We start from the raw sequence: 15,958 nt of genomic DNA on the forward strand, positions 1-15,958 counted from the left end.
CAGGACCTTTCAGTTGTAAAAATATAAGCCTCAAATATTTCGTCATCACTATGTCACAAAATAGCCACTGAAATGTACAAGTGCATCTCAAAAATTACAATACCATGAAGTTCAGTATTTTATTTTAGAAAGCAAAAAGTTTATATGTTCTAGACTCATTACATATTAACTGTTTCATTTTTTTTTATTTTGATAATGGCCTACAGCTCCCCCATATCCCAAAAATATTTAAATATTACATTTCAAGTTTGAGCAACTCACAACTTACCATGGATCTCTCAATCTGGCTCTGTAAGACAGCAGACTTGACAGTTGTCCAGAAGACAGACACACACACACACCACAAGGAGGGTAAGCTACAGAAGGTCATTGCTGAAAGGGCAGGCTGTTCAAAGTTCTGGATCAAAGCATATTCATGTAAAGTTGACTGAAGGGAAGAGTGTGGTAGGAAAAGATTCAGAAGCAGCAGGGTTGACTGCAGCCTCAAGACTGCAAGGAGTGGACTGAGGCCGGAGTCTGTGCATCAAGAGAAACCACACACAGACGTGTCCAAGAAACGGCCAACAAATGTTGCATTCCTCGTGTCAAGCCACTCCTGAAGAAGAAGCGTCAGACATGTCTTACCAGGGCTAAGCAGAAAAAAACCTGGACAGTTGCTCAGTAGTCTAAAGTTGTCTTTTCAGATGAAAGTCCACTTTGCATTTTGGTAGAAAACTAAGATCCCAGAATTTGGCAGAAGAGTGGAGAGGCACAGAATCCAAGAGCTGCTTGAAGTCCAGTGTGAAGTTTCCACTCAGTTATGATTTGAGTTGACATGTCATCCACTGTTTTACAAATTCTGGAGTCAACATGGCCAAGCTTTATGGAGATGTTGGTTTCCCTTTCCAGCAGGACTTAACACCTAGTGCCAAACTATAAGAAACTGCTTTGGTGCCCACTGGATTACTGTACTTGATGAGCCACCAACTCATCTGACCTGAACCGGACACAAAATCTATTAAGTATTATCAAGAGGAAGATGCGCCACCACACCCAACAACAGACAAGCCGAAGGTCACAATCAAAGCAACTTAGGCTTCCATAACACATCACTGGTGCAACAAGCAATGAGACACCAGGTTAATACAGTAATTGATTGAAAAGGAGACCCAACCAAGCGTTGCGTGCATAAATGTATAAACTTTTCAGAAATGCATTTCTGTATTATAAATACACTTGGTTTTAATTGATCTTAAAAAAAAAAAAAAAAAAAAATCCTAAAGTGAAACTTTTTTTTTTTTTTTTTAGCTGTAGGCCATAGTAATCAAAATTTCAATTAAAAATGCTTGAAACATTTTATTTTATATGTAACATCTCAAAGACGTAACATTTTAACTTTGTGAAATGACTACAATCCCTTCAGCCTCTCAGCTTTTCCACTTGCGGTCACCACAGCAGATCAGAGGTGGATCTGCGTGTTGATTTGGCACAAGTTTTACCCCAGATGCCCTTCTTGATGCAATGCTACATGACATGGAGAATGGACAGGCGCAGACTTGAACTGGGAACCCTTCTGTGCTGGAATAAGCACAGTTAACTGCTTGGCCACTTTCTCAAATAAAACAAACAAAAAAAAATTCTACAATATCCCTTTTTTTTGTTGTTGTTTTAGAACCACTTGTAAAAACATTAGTGGTGTACATGCCTGGATTATTGCAATTATTTGGGCAAGGTATGAAGCAGTCTAACGGCATTAAATCCATCTGCAACGTGTTGATAGTTTTTTTCTCTTTTCGTCACCACACTGCTGTGACCACCAAATTTGGTTCTCGTCTCCACCTCACCCCAACCACCTTGATTTCTGTTTCAGAAAAGGGTTACTGCTCTTCCTCTTGGTTGCCATAATTAAATACTTAGACTTATTTTGTTGGTTTAAATATTCATTGAGTTTTTCATTTGATCATTTATGGCTGAAAGTGGGTGTGAGGCTGATCCATGTGCACACAATCCCAAGTAGAGTGTCATCGATAATGAATACTGCTTCCAGGTGCATGTACGCATGGTTTAAAATAATTGGGGGGGGGGGGGGGGGGGGGGGTAACACCGTTTTACATTTTTGTGCATATGCATAATTTTAGTTTTGCAAATGAGACTCCACCTATTTAATTATAACACTTCAGCAGTTTTAAGAATAAACACAAATCACTACTATAGACTTGTTTTTAAAGGGGTGTCAACATAAAACCTTTTGCAAGGTATGGGTAAATTCTTGACATGCACATACAGGTTTTCCTATCCAATGAGGAATTTGGTGCTCACCTATATCACTCATGTTACATTAACACAAAACTGCCAGCAATGATTCTCATTTCTTTATAATACATGTAACTAAGGATTAATATATATATATATATTTGAGAGCAATTTTAACCAAGTACTTCACTTCATATGTGCAAACAGTTTTATCAAATAAACACTACAGCAATTGCTGGTCCAAAATATGAAAGGAAACTGAAATTCAAATATTCAACAGGGGTAAAATGTTGACATTTCTGCTACTCTTTGATCAATGATTCTGTCAAGCACACATGGCACTCAACTCATCCTTCAATTTTAGAGGATCCACCTACTCGGTTACTCTTCACTTTATACACCTGATGTAATTTTGCCACTGATAACACCCAAGCCAGAAAACTGAGTACATTAATGCACTTAAAGATTTTTTTTTTTTTTTTTTAAATACATGTCATGTGAACATGTCAGAGGAAATCAGATGTACAACTGGCACAGTGGCATTGTGCCAATACGTCATGCTAAATTACATGGTTTGGCCATCATTCTGTGTAGTATCTTAATTTGTTCTGCCGGTAAGTGGAAAGGGGGTAGTTCATCACAGACAGGCATTTGGGCAAAGCAAAATGGGTGGTGGTGGGGGGGCGCATTCATATTAGACTCAAAGGAGCTAATAAAAGAAACACCAAGTGTCCAAACAGCTTGAGGACAAGAACCAAGCAAACACTAAAGAGCATTCAGGTATCAGCCAAACCAAAGTACAAACATGCAAAATGTTCAAAATTGTATAACAAGAAAGAAAACCCACCATTAGACATTTCCGGTAAGGCTGGTATATTCTCCTGCAGAATAAATACTTCACATATTAATGTATAAACCAACCCATTTCCCACATATGCAACTTTGACCACATATGCAGATGCAACTGAATAGCTGGTTGCTCCCATAGTCCAGTTTATGTAGGTATTATGCCTACAAAAAGATGCAATGGTGACATATTGCACCATCATGTAACCATTAATAAATCAAAAAATGAAAAAAAAAAGAGCAAAGACAGATACAGTCAAACAGCATTTAGAGCAAAGAGTTCACATAGCCCCTATTTCTTTTGTTTTTTGAAGATTTTGAAGGTGTGTTTCTTGCGGCTGGCAGTAGAATCTGTGTCTTCTCCCGTTGATCCACTGTCCTCCTCCAGGGGGCTCTTCTTGGAAGACAGCTGTGGGATGCGGCTGCTTCCCTTTGCCCCCAGGAGCCCTGGGTTTCCTGTAGGTGACGGTGTTTCAGGTTCAGTGGAGTTGGGGCTGAGGGAGCGTGATGACTCTGACAGACTGTTGATCTCTCCCAGGCTGCTTGACGTCTCCATTCCATAAACCTTCTTCATCTGTATGGGGCTATCGGGCTCCACGTGACCTCCTGCTTCGTTAACCCGGTTCTCTCCATTGGGGGTGTAAGCATGCAGTGAGGTGGTTTCCTCTGTGCGGGTGGAAGGTGGGGCTTGCATGAAAGAACTGGATTTGATGAAGCCTTTGGAGCTGTAGGCAGATAGCCGATCACCAATTTGAGAAACTAACAGGGAGGAGTCAGAATCAGAGCGATTTAGGTCCCTGTAATGGAAAAGAATCACACAAAATCTTAAAATGGTATCGATTAAAAAATTTGAAGCACATTACATGCTGGCGTTCATCTAAACTATGCCTGCATATCCAGAAGTACTCAGAACACAGTCTGGACACTGAAAATCCACACTTGTTAGTAACACAAGCAAGTATCAGGAAGACAAGTAGCAATATAATATATATATATATATATATATATATATATATATATATATATATATATATATATATATTATATATATTATATATATGTATGTGTGTGTGTGTGTGTGTGTACACACAGTAAAACTCTCATAAACCGTCATGGTATAAACCAGATATTTGCACTCACTGGACAAAAGCAAACGTTCCAATGCTTTTGCATGGTTTTCCATGTAATAAACACCGATTATACCGAAGTTTGTCGAACGGATTTTCAATAACATTGGACAAAAAGTCCTGTCAAATCGCAATGCATTTCCATTAAAAAACCCTCGCATGTACAATGGGGCAAAAAAGTATTCAGTCAGTCCCTGATTGTGCAAGTTCTCCTACTTAGAAAGATGAGAGAGGTCTGTAATTTTCAACATAGGTACACTTCAACTAAGAGACAAAATGAGGAAGAAAAAAAAAAATCCAGGAAATAACATTGTAGGATTTTTAAAGAATGTATTTGTAAATTACGGTGGAAAATAAGTATTTGGTCACCCACAAACAAGCAAGATTTCTGGCTCTCACAGACCTGTAACTTCTTCTTTAAGAAGCTCTTCTGTCCTCCAACTGTTACCTGTATTAATGGCATCTGCTGGAACTCATCTGTATAAAAGACACCTATCCACAGCCTCAAACAGTCAGACTCCAAACTCAACCATGGTCAAGACCAAAGAGCTGTCGAAGGACACCAGGAAGAAAATTGTAGATGTGCACCAGGCTGGGAATCTATAATAGTCAAGCAGGTTGGTGTGAATAAGTCAACTGTGGGAGCAATTGTAAGAAAATGGAAGACATACAAGACAATTGATAATCTCCCTCGATCTGGGGCTCCACGCAAAATGTCATCCCGTGGGGTCAGAATGATCATGAGAATGGTGAACAAAAATCCCAGAACTACATGGAGGGACCTGATGAATGACCTGCAGAGAGCTGGGACCAAAGTAACAAAGGCTACACACCACGCAGAGAGGGACTCAAATCCTGCAGTGCCAGACGTGTCCCCCTGCCAGTACTTGTCCAGGCCCATCTAAGTATGCCAGAGAACATATGGATGATACAGAAGAGGATTGGGAGAATATCATGTGGTCAGATGAAACCAAAATAGAACATTTTGGTAAAAACTCAACTTGTCGTGTTTGGAGGAAGAAGAATGCTGAGTTGCATTCCAAGAACACCATATCTACTGTGAAGCATAAGGTGGAAACATCATTCTTTGGGGCTGTTTTTTCTGCAAAGGGGACAGGACGACTGATCTGTGTTAAGGGAAGAATGAACGTGGCCATGTATCGTGAAATTTGAAGCCAAAACCTCCTTCCATCAGTGACAGCATTTAAGATGCAATGTGGCTGGGTCTTCCAGCATGACAATGACCCCAAACACACCACTCAGGCAACGAAGGAGTGGCTCCATAAAAAACATTTCAAGGTCCTGGAGTGGCCAAGCCAGTCTCCAGACATCAACCCCATAGAAAATTTGTTGAGGGAGTTGAAAGTCTGTGTTGCCCAGCAACAGCCCCAAAACAACATTGCTTTAGAGGAGATCTGCATGGAGGAATAGGCCAAAATACCAGCTACAGTGTGTGAAAACCTGGTGAAGACTTTCAGGAAACTTTTTACCTCTGTCATTGCCAACAAAGGATATGTTACAAAGTATTGAGTTGAACTTTTGTTATTGACCAAATACTTATTTTCCACCATAATTTACAAATAAATTCTTTAAAAATCCTACAATGTGATTTTCTGGATTTTTTTTCCTCATTTTGTCTCTCACAGTTGAAGTGTACCTATGATGAAAATTACAGACCCCTCTCATGTTTCTAAGTAGGAGAACTTAATCACAGACTGACTAAATACTTTTTTACCCCACTGCATTGGACAGAGCAGCCTGGACGCTCCCAGTAACAGAGGTACAAAATGAAGTTCAGCACTGACACGCACCAATTCGAGGAAAGTGGGCACAGTATTTCCTACATTAAAAGACCAGGCGTTAATTTTTTCCCAAACCATGCTCAGACCCAGGACCTAAACGAGGCAGGGCGTAATTCAAGGCTGGCAATTATTTACAAAAAGCTGCTTGCTGCCTGCATAGTAATATGGTGTTAGATTTCACACATATCCCTGGGTTTGGCATATCAAGGACAACCACTTTAGATCAGAGCCCTCTGCCTGGCTGAGAACCCTCTCTGTAGACTGACGTGCACCTGCTAAACAACCGAGACTGCAAGGGCTGTAATTTGTCTCTCATGTTTCCACTCCTTTCTCTTCCATCATATTTGAAAAGTTTCTGCAGTGTGCAAGCTGATTACATTTAGATACCTTTTCAACTTTACAACAAGGAGTCAGAAAAAGATGCTCAAACGAGCCGCAATTTATGGGCAAAAATTGTAGATACTGTACTGTTGGTTTGGAGATTGATGATTGCATAAAGAAGTGAAGCTCATTGAGGGACAAATTAATCCAGAAAAAAGTTGCTGTTCCTGCAGCAAATTGCATAAAGATGTGACAGAGAACTTTAAAAGAGTCACAAACGTCAAGGTCATTGCATGGCCACAGAGCTGCAGAAGCATAAAACAGGCTTTCAGATTTTAAGGTACCACTCTGCAGTGGACTTACAAAAAAACAGATTTTGTCCATTTTATACATATAACAGAGAAAATTTGCTGGTCCACCTGAATCCATTATATGCGAGTTTTACTGTGTGTGTGCGCGCATTATATATATATATATATATATATATATATATATATATATATATATATATATATATATATATATATATATATATATATATATATAATGAAAATGCACAGAACAGCTTGTAAATCTAGTTCTGGAACCAGAACTAATCTCACTGGAATGGTCTTACAAGAGAGCTTTATGGGGGGAGTTATAAAGTGCTGTCAAGTACAATGTCTCATATCCATGACAGTGCTCAAGCTGGTTCGTCATCTTTTTGAAATAGTTTTGTGTTTAGATGACCAATCTGAGTGCAGTGCGTGGCTTTTTTGATCCTCATGCAGAGTGTTGATGGATTAAATGAATGAGAGTTGTTTTAGTAATTTCACTATGGCTCTCATAGTGTTAGTAAATGTCAACAGATATGTATAAATATTTGCACTCATCTTATGCCACTTTTATGGCAGTTACACTGCAGTTATGCTGATAGTATGCAAGAGCTCTGGCTGTGGCTTCTTTTACCACCCAGTTGGTCTACTCGTTCAAGTATGATTTAAAAGTGAACATAAATATAGCAATGTTTAAACCAGTAAACTTGTGCAAAATATGACGTGCCACCCAGCAAAATTTACGCAGCTCTCGTAGTATGTGTGCCTGCGTTTAGCTTTCACTAATCTCAAAGCAAAACAAACGTAGGCAGAGGACTGCAGTGCCTGCAAAGGAATAAAATGGAGAACAGAAAAACTTTCCACAACAATGTAAGGTCTCCATTTCATATTGGCTGACAATTTCTCACAGGCCACCTGGAAAATAATTAGAACTTTGCACTTGATCAGATCTGCAGTGATTTGCCTCCTTGTTATATGGGTTTTGTTTAATCAGAACAGTTGACTGCCAAAGCAGCTGTTGTGATGATATTCATTTTCCACTAGCAACCATTTTTGTAGAACCAGGCAAGTGGTTGTCAAGGGACTGTGATAATCCCTCACGAGGTTTAATGGCATTTAAGGAAATTAATGAGAAAAAAGTATGAAAAGATAAAGAATGCAAAAACATGATGCAAACCACTGAAAGCTTGTAAAGTGTTAAGAAACATCATGGCATGAAGCAAAAAACATCCACACCCATGCGATGTGGAGAACTGGAAATAGATGGGTACCCGAAGCTGTTGTTGCATGAGGAGAGTGCTTCGGAGTCATCTGAGACAGTGCAATCAGGAATGGGGTCCATCGGCTGGAAAGAAGCATGATATGTATGGGAGGAGTGAGGAGCTATAGTGCCACCCACAGAGCTGGGCAAACAGGATGAAGGGTGAAGAGACTGAGAGTTTGAGTTGGAAGTACAGATGACAGAAGGATGAGAGACAGCTGAGGAGAGAGGGGCCAAAGGGAAACTGTCAAGGTGCCCAAAAGAGTGGCTGCGTGACTGTCTGAAGTTAGCCTTAGATCTGGATGGGTACGGGCTTCCCTCCCCTTGATGCCCCACCATCAGGCAACTGTCTACCAACCTCTGAGAGCCCATTGCCAGCTGGGGATCAATGTAGCGTTGGCGCAGGGACATCATACTGGTGGCTGTAGGGGGAAAAAACACAACTGCATTAAACAGAACCACTCTATATTTAAAATCTGATGGACAAGATTATGAAGAGACAACCTGGATATCAATAGAAAGACACAGGTGCTGGGGCAAATATTTGCCCTTCTGCCTAAAACAGAGCTTAAAACTGAGACAACGCAATGACAAAGGTGAATCCCACTTGTCACTAGACTTGGATATTGCACATCTGTGCTAAAGCACATACAAAAATTTCCAAAACATGTCATAGTCCTTAAAAAGGAAACAAGGACTATGCTACCAGTTCAAACATGTTAATAAAGGTTTAACATGTTTAAAAAAAAAAAAAAACTTCTTGTAACTGCACATTTTAGCAGATAGAGCAAGAAAGTACAAGTGTCTTGTGTGGTGACAACAACCATTGGGGGCCAGGTTTGTAAGACTGACAATGCAACTGGAGCATAAATAAATAGAAAACTGTTCTCCCATTTGATATTTGACACCCGGTTGGCTGTTTGTTAGGCAATGACCCAAATCAGGGCCTGAAATGAGCTGTAATAGGTTGTAAACATAGTGCTGTAGGTCATTCTGAGCTTCTGAGAAAGTTGTAAACATGCTTTAAAAAAAAAAAAGTGTGACGTGGGGGCACACTGTGATTGAGACACTGAAAATAGCCAGATGTCATATGTGTAGATAAGGGGTAATACGTACAAATATGAAGTACTACTTAGCAAAACTCAGGGCATATGAGCGACATGAAAGCTGATCATGTACGGTGCTGTGGCGTGAGCCAAGAGGAAATATTTTGGCTCGCATGCTCATGGGGCAGCATATTATAAGAAGCTGGACTGTCACCTTATATTGTTTCGCTCTACTGTCACACACCGAACTGGTGCCAAATCCTACACAGCATAAGTCCAACTTAAATTTTACAGATAGCCTCATCATTTCACCAGGCCTCTTGAAATAATTTAATTTTGGTGATTTTGGCTGTTCAGTTATTTTGATGACAGGCTACAATGTAAGTTAAAATGAAAGTGCATTGCAGATTGTGTTATTTCTTTGAGCGTACAGTGGGCAATTTCATTATAGTGGGGTGAAAATGTGCTCAGAGACTCAATGTTTGTTGAATTTAACTTACACCCATAATCCCATGAAAAGCATGTCACAATTTTCTGCAGAAGACAGTTTTCAGATGCTGACATGAGCATGCTCAGGAACTCTCATGTCATAAGCTGTCTTCAAATCCGTTTGTAGTCTGCACAAACCTGCTACATGAGTATATGATAACGTTAGACTGTTTTTGTCATAAATTAGGCCAGATTTCCTCATTTTTGGAATCAGGAAGGGAATCGGGTCCACAAATCTGCAGTGGGAGAACGGCTTCACTGTGTCACAGTTGCCAGCCACACCTGGGACAACAAGAGAGCAGTAGGAACCAAATGTCAAAGGCAGGGGAGGGACAGATGAGTGAGAACGGGAGAGCCACTTACCGCATTTCCTTGATTAAATGCCGGACATTAAATATGGGCCTGCCTCATTTAATAACTGGTGTTGCAGACTGAACGGTCCCACCTACAGATCAATCCCCCTGCCTTCACTGCGCATGCTTCCTTTCTGAGCATTAGCAGTGATGCACCGATTATCACCTCCTCTCTGCTTATAACTGACTTTAGAATGATTTAAGAGGCTTTACTTTGACATCTTAAGAGGTTTTACTTTGTCATCTGATGGTTAATAATCACATTATTTCCTTTGATCGATTTGGGTGTAGAGAGTCAGTCTGGGCTGGTGTCGTGCTCTGATCGGTCTCCCGTCTTTTATTATGAAATAATGTTGAATTTATGTGGAAATGATTGTTGTACAAAAGCTTCAGATATCTGTCACTAATGGCCCGGACACACGGCATATGACGATTCCTGAACAAAGGGAAAAAGTCAAAAATCGTTGAGAAAAGGTGGACGAACGAGCTTTATTACCGAATAACCTGAGAATCAAGAGCACAAAAGGGACAAAAGAGGAACAAAATGAAACCAAAGCTAACGCTGATGTCCACGCCTGGAGCCACTGCTGGAGCAGTGTGTCTGCATCTCTGCGTTCCAGGACTCGGCGCTGTGATGGAGCTCTGTAGTGCCCGAGTCCTGGAGACACTACAAACAGAAGCACGTGATCCAACCCACTGTGGAGATCTGTGTGCATGTCGGTGGACCCACCTGCTCTGGTTCCTCGCCCAAAACAAAAGAGGGATCACCTCATTGTCAGAATCCTCACTGTCTGACAACATGCTGCGCACTCCGTCTTGCTCCAATTAAAAAAAAATTGGTGTGCCTTGGTGGATTGCTGTAGCAGAATTATGTTACTAGGCCATATATATTGATTTGTAACAAAAAACTGTCAAAAAAGGGAAGAAATATAAGTGTAAAGATGACTGAATATATTAGAGCAGCAAACTGATCAGTCCGTGTGAACGCCATGCATTGACTCTTCATGTGCAGTTCTTTCCACCAGTTGATCACTGAGCAGCTGATCCGCAACATGAATTCTGCCTTCAAGAACAGCTCTTATGTAATCATCTGAATCATCGACCTGTTGCCACATGTACATAAGGGCTGGATTATCATTCCTACACTCATATTATTATATTTAATAAAAAATAATAAGTGCAAGAGGTGAAGAGGCTGCTGCTACATTCAAGAAACGTTGGAAATTACACAACTTTTTTTTGTTGTTTCAAATTCAGCAGTTGCTTGCAGCAGGAGCATGGTTTTAATTTTATTTTTAGTAAAATAATTAATTGTATCCACACAAAATAATTCTGGCCTATATAAGGTACCTGAGGTCAATGAGGCTGACCTCACCCGCCACCCAGATAAAAAAAAAAATCCAAGCAGGCTGAGTTTGCCCTGTACTTTCCAACTGTACATGAACGCAGCAGCACTCACAAACCGGCTTTTGTACTGTGTGAAAACATTCATCTGGTCAAACGATGTCAAACTAAAAGCTAACGTTACAAAAACTAAGCAAACGATAAAAAACTACCAAGAACTACAGCAAAATGAAATACAGACGAATTGAGGTTTTCGGCGGCATTCATTCAAATTTTTCAACAGTTTAAAAATCCTGACGAAACGAAAGCTGCAGGAACAAAGCTGCATGAAGGTTAAACAATGCCAATGAAAGTCAACGAAAGTCCAGATTCCTTGTTTCATTTGGGCTTCGCTGCCCTTCGTTAAGTGCCGTGTGACCGGGCCATTAAATACGCACCGGTCTTATTTAAAGGCCAGGTCACGTACGTTAACCGCTAGACATTGCTGCCTGGCTCACTGTCTGTCTGAGCAGTTGCAGGTCCATATGACAGCCTCCTGCTTGAGCGTGTCTGCTGACGTACAATATACCAGTAATTTGACTCCTGAGGGAGCAACTCCTACCAGTGATGTCACAAAAAGGAAGTACAGTTCATACACCATTGAGACAAAGCTGCAAGCTGTTGTGTTTGCTGAAAAAAAAATAAAAAAAAGAAATACAGCAAGGTAGGTACATTTTACAATTAATTATCATCATTAAATGAAGCAAAGGAAGCACATTATTTGTGGATCTATTTCTTCAGCTTTGAACAAGAAAAAAAAATAATTGGCATAAAATATTACAGGTGAGCCCTGAAAATTTAGACTAATCTATAAAAGTAAATTTTGATTTGACTGTTTTTAGGAGGGATTGTCAGTGCGGATGATGATTTCTTCTTCCTTCTCAGGCTGCTGCAGATCAGTGATGAAGGTGGACGATTCTGTGATGACAATTCAAAGTTTCTGGATGTGACTCTGGGCTGGAATTTATACATGCCACACATGCAGGTGCGTGCATAAATTCTGGCAAAATCTGTACCAGCAGTAAGGATCTAAGAGTCACATCCAAAAACTTTGAATTGCCAGGAAATCTTCAGCACTGACAAAGCCCTAATCGCTGACCTGCAGCAGCCGGAGGAGGGAGAGAAAAGGTCCAGAACCTGCTCCAGATGAAGAAATCACCACCATCCACGAAGGAATCGCGCTTCAAATGGTCGAAACTGTTGTAATATGGCAAGGTAAGCTGATTGTAAGATACTGAGAACATCTAGCTAGATGCCACATGACAAATGTAACGTGGTTGTGTTTGGTTCACTACAACAAGGGATATGTGTGAAACTTAGAAATTACAGAGCAGGAAGCAAGCTGCATTTTGTTAATACTAGCCTGCCTTGGATACGAGCCTGCCTCACTTAGGCATAGAGTGTGCACATGGTTTGAAAAAAAAAACACCTGGGCTATTATTAATCAAGGAACTACGGTAATGTTATAAAAAGATTTACTCAGTTATTGTCGAGGGCAGCATGGTGGCCAAGTAGTTAGTGTGCTTGCTTCCAGAGTGGAAGGCTTCTGGTTCAAGATCATCAAGAAGGGCATTTGATGCAAACATGCCAAATCAACATGCAGGTCCATCTCAAATCAATGAAAAATGGGAGAAGCTGAAAGAACTTACTTCTTTGCAGTTGCAGTCACAAATGGTTTTTGTTGTACTTCAACAAAAAGTTGAAAGGTTGTGTGATACTGCTGAGTCAAACATGGAACCCTTTTTGTCAACAAACCATATCATCAAAGTATTGATTTGGAAAACAAGAACAGTATTTTTTTTCTGTCAAATAAAAACTTCATTCAAGAGAAGGTGCCTGTATTTTTCAGGTATTATACCACAATTCAAATATTTTGTGGCACGCAGGACATATCTACTACAAATAATTCACAAAACCTAATCCTTTTCAAGAGATTCCAGAGGAAAGTCAAAGAAAGTCTTCAGCCTTGTTTAACTGAAAATCGAAGCAGTTTATCCAAAATTAAAAGACTTTACAAGAGGAATTCAAGTGGACCATGTAAAAGAATTTATAGCACGTTGTACATCATACACTTACCGTGAGGGAGGGTCACACATAATCCTCCCTCACTCTCTCTCTTTCTCAAAAAGAAAAAAAAAAAAAAAATCCACAACAAAACAGCTCAAGATACTCATGCGGGATGATTTTTTGATTTCTCCATCAGGACCTTGGGAGGTTTAATGGACCCTTTGCCAATTCCCACAGAACGGTTGACAGATTCAGATGAACTCTTACATTGCAGAGTTCCAGACGGCACGATGTCCTCATCCAAGTCATCTATATCATCAGTCATGATGAAGTGCTGAGGTGTAGCTCTGCCACCACCCATGAAGCTGGGATCAAGGTTGAGGGCTGAGGCCAGTGAAGGCAGACCCGGGTTGCTGACGATAGTGAAACCTGTGAGGAGTTCGATCTGCTGCCAGCGATTCAGTCTCTCCCTCAGCGCTGCTGTCACCTCGCCCAGTGCCTGCCTAGGAACGACAAAAAAAAAAAGGGGGGGGGGGGCTAGATCACTCACAAGACATCATTTGTGCAAAGCAGGTTTAAAATGATGTTCAAAGAAAGTGTTCTGTAAATTATGTCTGTAGCATGACCCAAGCAGAGGGTCACCCCTTTGAGTCTGATCTACTTGAGGTTTCTTCCTCAGAGGAAGTTTTTCCTTATCACTGCTGCTCTGGGGGTTAGTAAGGTTAGACCTTACTTTTGTGAAGCGCCTCTGTTATGATTTGGTGCTATATAAATGAAAATAAACTGAAATTGAAAATTAAAGTGATTTTCAATTACCACCTCCGCCAACGAAGTTGGGAGGAGGTTATGTTTTCATCCGTTGTTTATGAACCAGTAATCCACAAATTTTCATATATCATTATGAAAGTTTTATTGTAGATACATATCCTGATAGACAAAAAGTGATTTAACTTTCAAGGTCATACGTTAAAGGTCCAAATCAGGAAAAATCTTGGAAAATTGAAAAATCCCTATCATTTAACACTGAACAAATTTTCAAAAATTCCTGTCAAAAAATACTGAATTTCTTTCATATCTGAGAGCTTTATGTAGGATGGTAAATTGGCGACACCAGATCGATCTGGATTACAGATTTTGTAGCCAATTAAATTTAACATTGAAAACCCCATTTACTGTATATTTTACATTATATCTTAATCAAATATGCCCCAATCACTCTGATATTTGAAAGTGCAGACTGGCACTCTATCGCCTGACAACATTTGAGCCAAATCTGATCTGTATTGTGGATTTTGCGGACATTTGAATTTAATATTGAAAAGCCTATTTGGTGTACATTTTGCATTATATCGCAATCAAAAGTGTCTCAATCATTCTCATTTTTCTGTTATGGACTTACCTACACCACCAAAACTGGATGGAGGTTCCAATTTTATGCCTGTTTGTCTAGCTTCCAGTTATTAGTCAGAAACCAAGTGCCAAAAAGCAATGACAAATTGTGCATAGCAGTGTTGACCAATGTTCTGTGAAAATGTGAAAAAGAAATCAGAAACCGAAAAAGCTGGAAAAAACCTAACACTACAAAAAACTTTGATTCAAGTGCATAACTAAATACATACTACTGACATTTGATCACATCTAATTTAGCTTATGAATTCACTTCAAAAAGGACTTTGACCTTGAAAACTTTTCCAAGGTAAAAATTTGTGGAATTGGAAACTAGTGTTGGCAGAGGTTTGCGCTCTACAAGTGCAGTGCTAAAGTTTGATTGCTTCATTCAGCAACGAGCTACAACTTTCAATCAGCAATGAGTTACAACTTTCTTTAAATTTTACAGAAATCAAACTGACTTAAGCCTCTCACAAATAAGGTTTGTTTGTGATGTTTGGAAACATGTAGCACTTGCCATGATATGGAACAAACATGCCACTACGCTCCACAAACATCACCACACGGTTGCCTGCGCATCCCAGGGTGTGGTGTTTTTGGTCATGTTCAAACCATTTACCACTCAATTTCACTCGTTGTGTGGTCACCCCTTACAAGACACTAATACACCTCTATTATAGACAAATGAATAAAATGCAAACAATTAATAAAATGTAAATCTAATGCACACAAAACTACTATAGCCATCCTTAGTTAAGATAAAGTACAATGAAGTTAAGTATAGTATGTTCCCAATGAAGTCTCAGACACCAACAAATAAACCATACATGTTCTCAGATATCCTGAACAATGAAAGGGATCATCTCACTGCATCATACCATGCATAATGCTTCATATTTTTTTCTAGTCAAAACACGAAAGCATGGTTCCACATGCATTTGTTAAAGCTAGGGTAGGTAACTCTGTTCAGAAACACTTTGTTATATTGGGTGAAATGGGCCATCTATCCTAACAGTCATCAATACATTATGTATTCAGAAAAAGGAAAAAAAAAAAAAAAAAAAAAAAAAATCAGACGTCTGTAGCAGCTGTAGGATCAATAAAATTCCGACCAGTACAACCCCCGCGGTGTGGTCTCAAAAAACCAATCAGATGCCTTCATGTCTAGTTCTTCGTACTCGCGTCACCAGGCTCAACGCCCCCCTCCGTCTCTCCCTCCTCTGTGCGTGCACGCTCATCTCGTTTCACCGAAGAAGTTCACTTCGGTACAATGGCAGAGGGAATACAGCCGAAAACTACCACTTTCACCGTTACGTTTAATGGTTCAACCCGATAGAAAGCCAAGGAAAAGAAAGCTGGATGCAGAAAAGGCTGCGATGAAGCAAGAG

At 40.0% G+C, this 15,958-nt stretch overlaps 1 protein-coding gene across 2 annotated transcripts in view; it reads right to left on the reverse strand.

Moving 5' to 3' along the window:
* Nucleotides 1-1,774: 1,774 nt before the first annotated feature.
* The window catches only part of stim1a (stromal interaction molecule 1a), a 178,940-nt gene continuing 164,756 nt past the window's right edge, over nt 1,775-15,958 (reverse strand). Inside the window, exons 11-14 of one of the 2 annotated variants that reach the window (XM_034168377.1) lie at nt 13,449-13,684; nt 8,262-8,325; nt 7,914-8,045; nt 1,775-3,875 (exon numbers count right to left, since the gene is read on the reverse strand). In XM_034168377.1, the coding sequence (XP_034024268.1) occupies nt 3,371-3,875; nt 7,914-8,045; nt 8,262-8,325; nt 13,449-13,684 (937 nt within the window). In that variant the 3' untranslated portion in view covers nt 1,775-3,370. The remainder of the gene's footprint in view (nt 3,876-7,913; nt 8,046-8,261; nt 8,326-13,448; nt 13,685-15,958) is intronic. The other variant, XM_034168378.1, reaches the window with a different exon arrangement.

Source organism: Thalassophryne amazonica, chromosome 4, assembly GCF_902500255.1.
Source record: "Thalassophryne amazonica chromosome 4, fThaAma1.1, whole genome shotgun sequence".
Taxonomy (NCBI): domain Eukaryota; kingdom Metazoa; phylum Chordata; class Actinopteri; order Batrachoidiformes; family Batrachoididae; genus Thalassophryne; species Thalassophryne amazonica.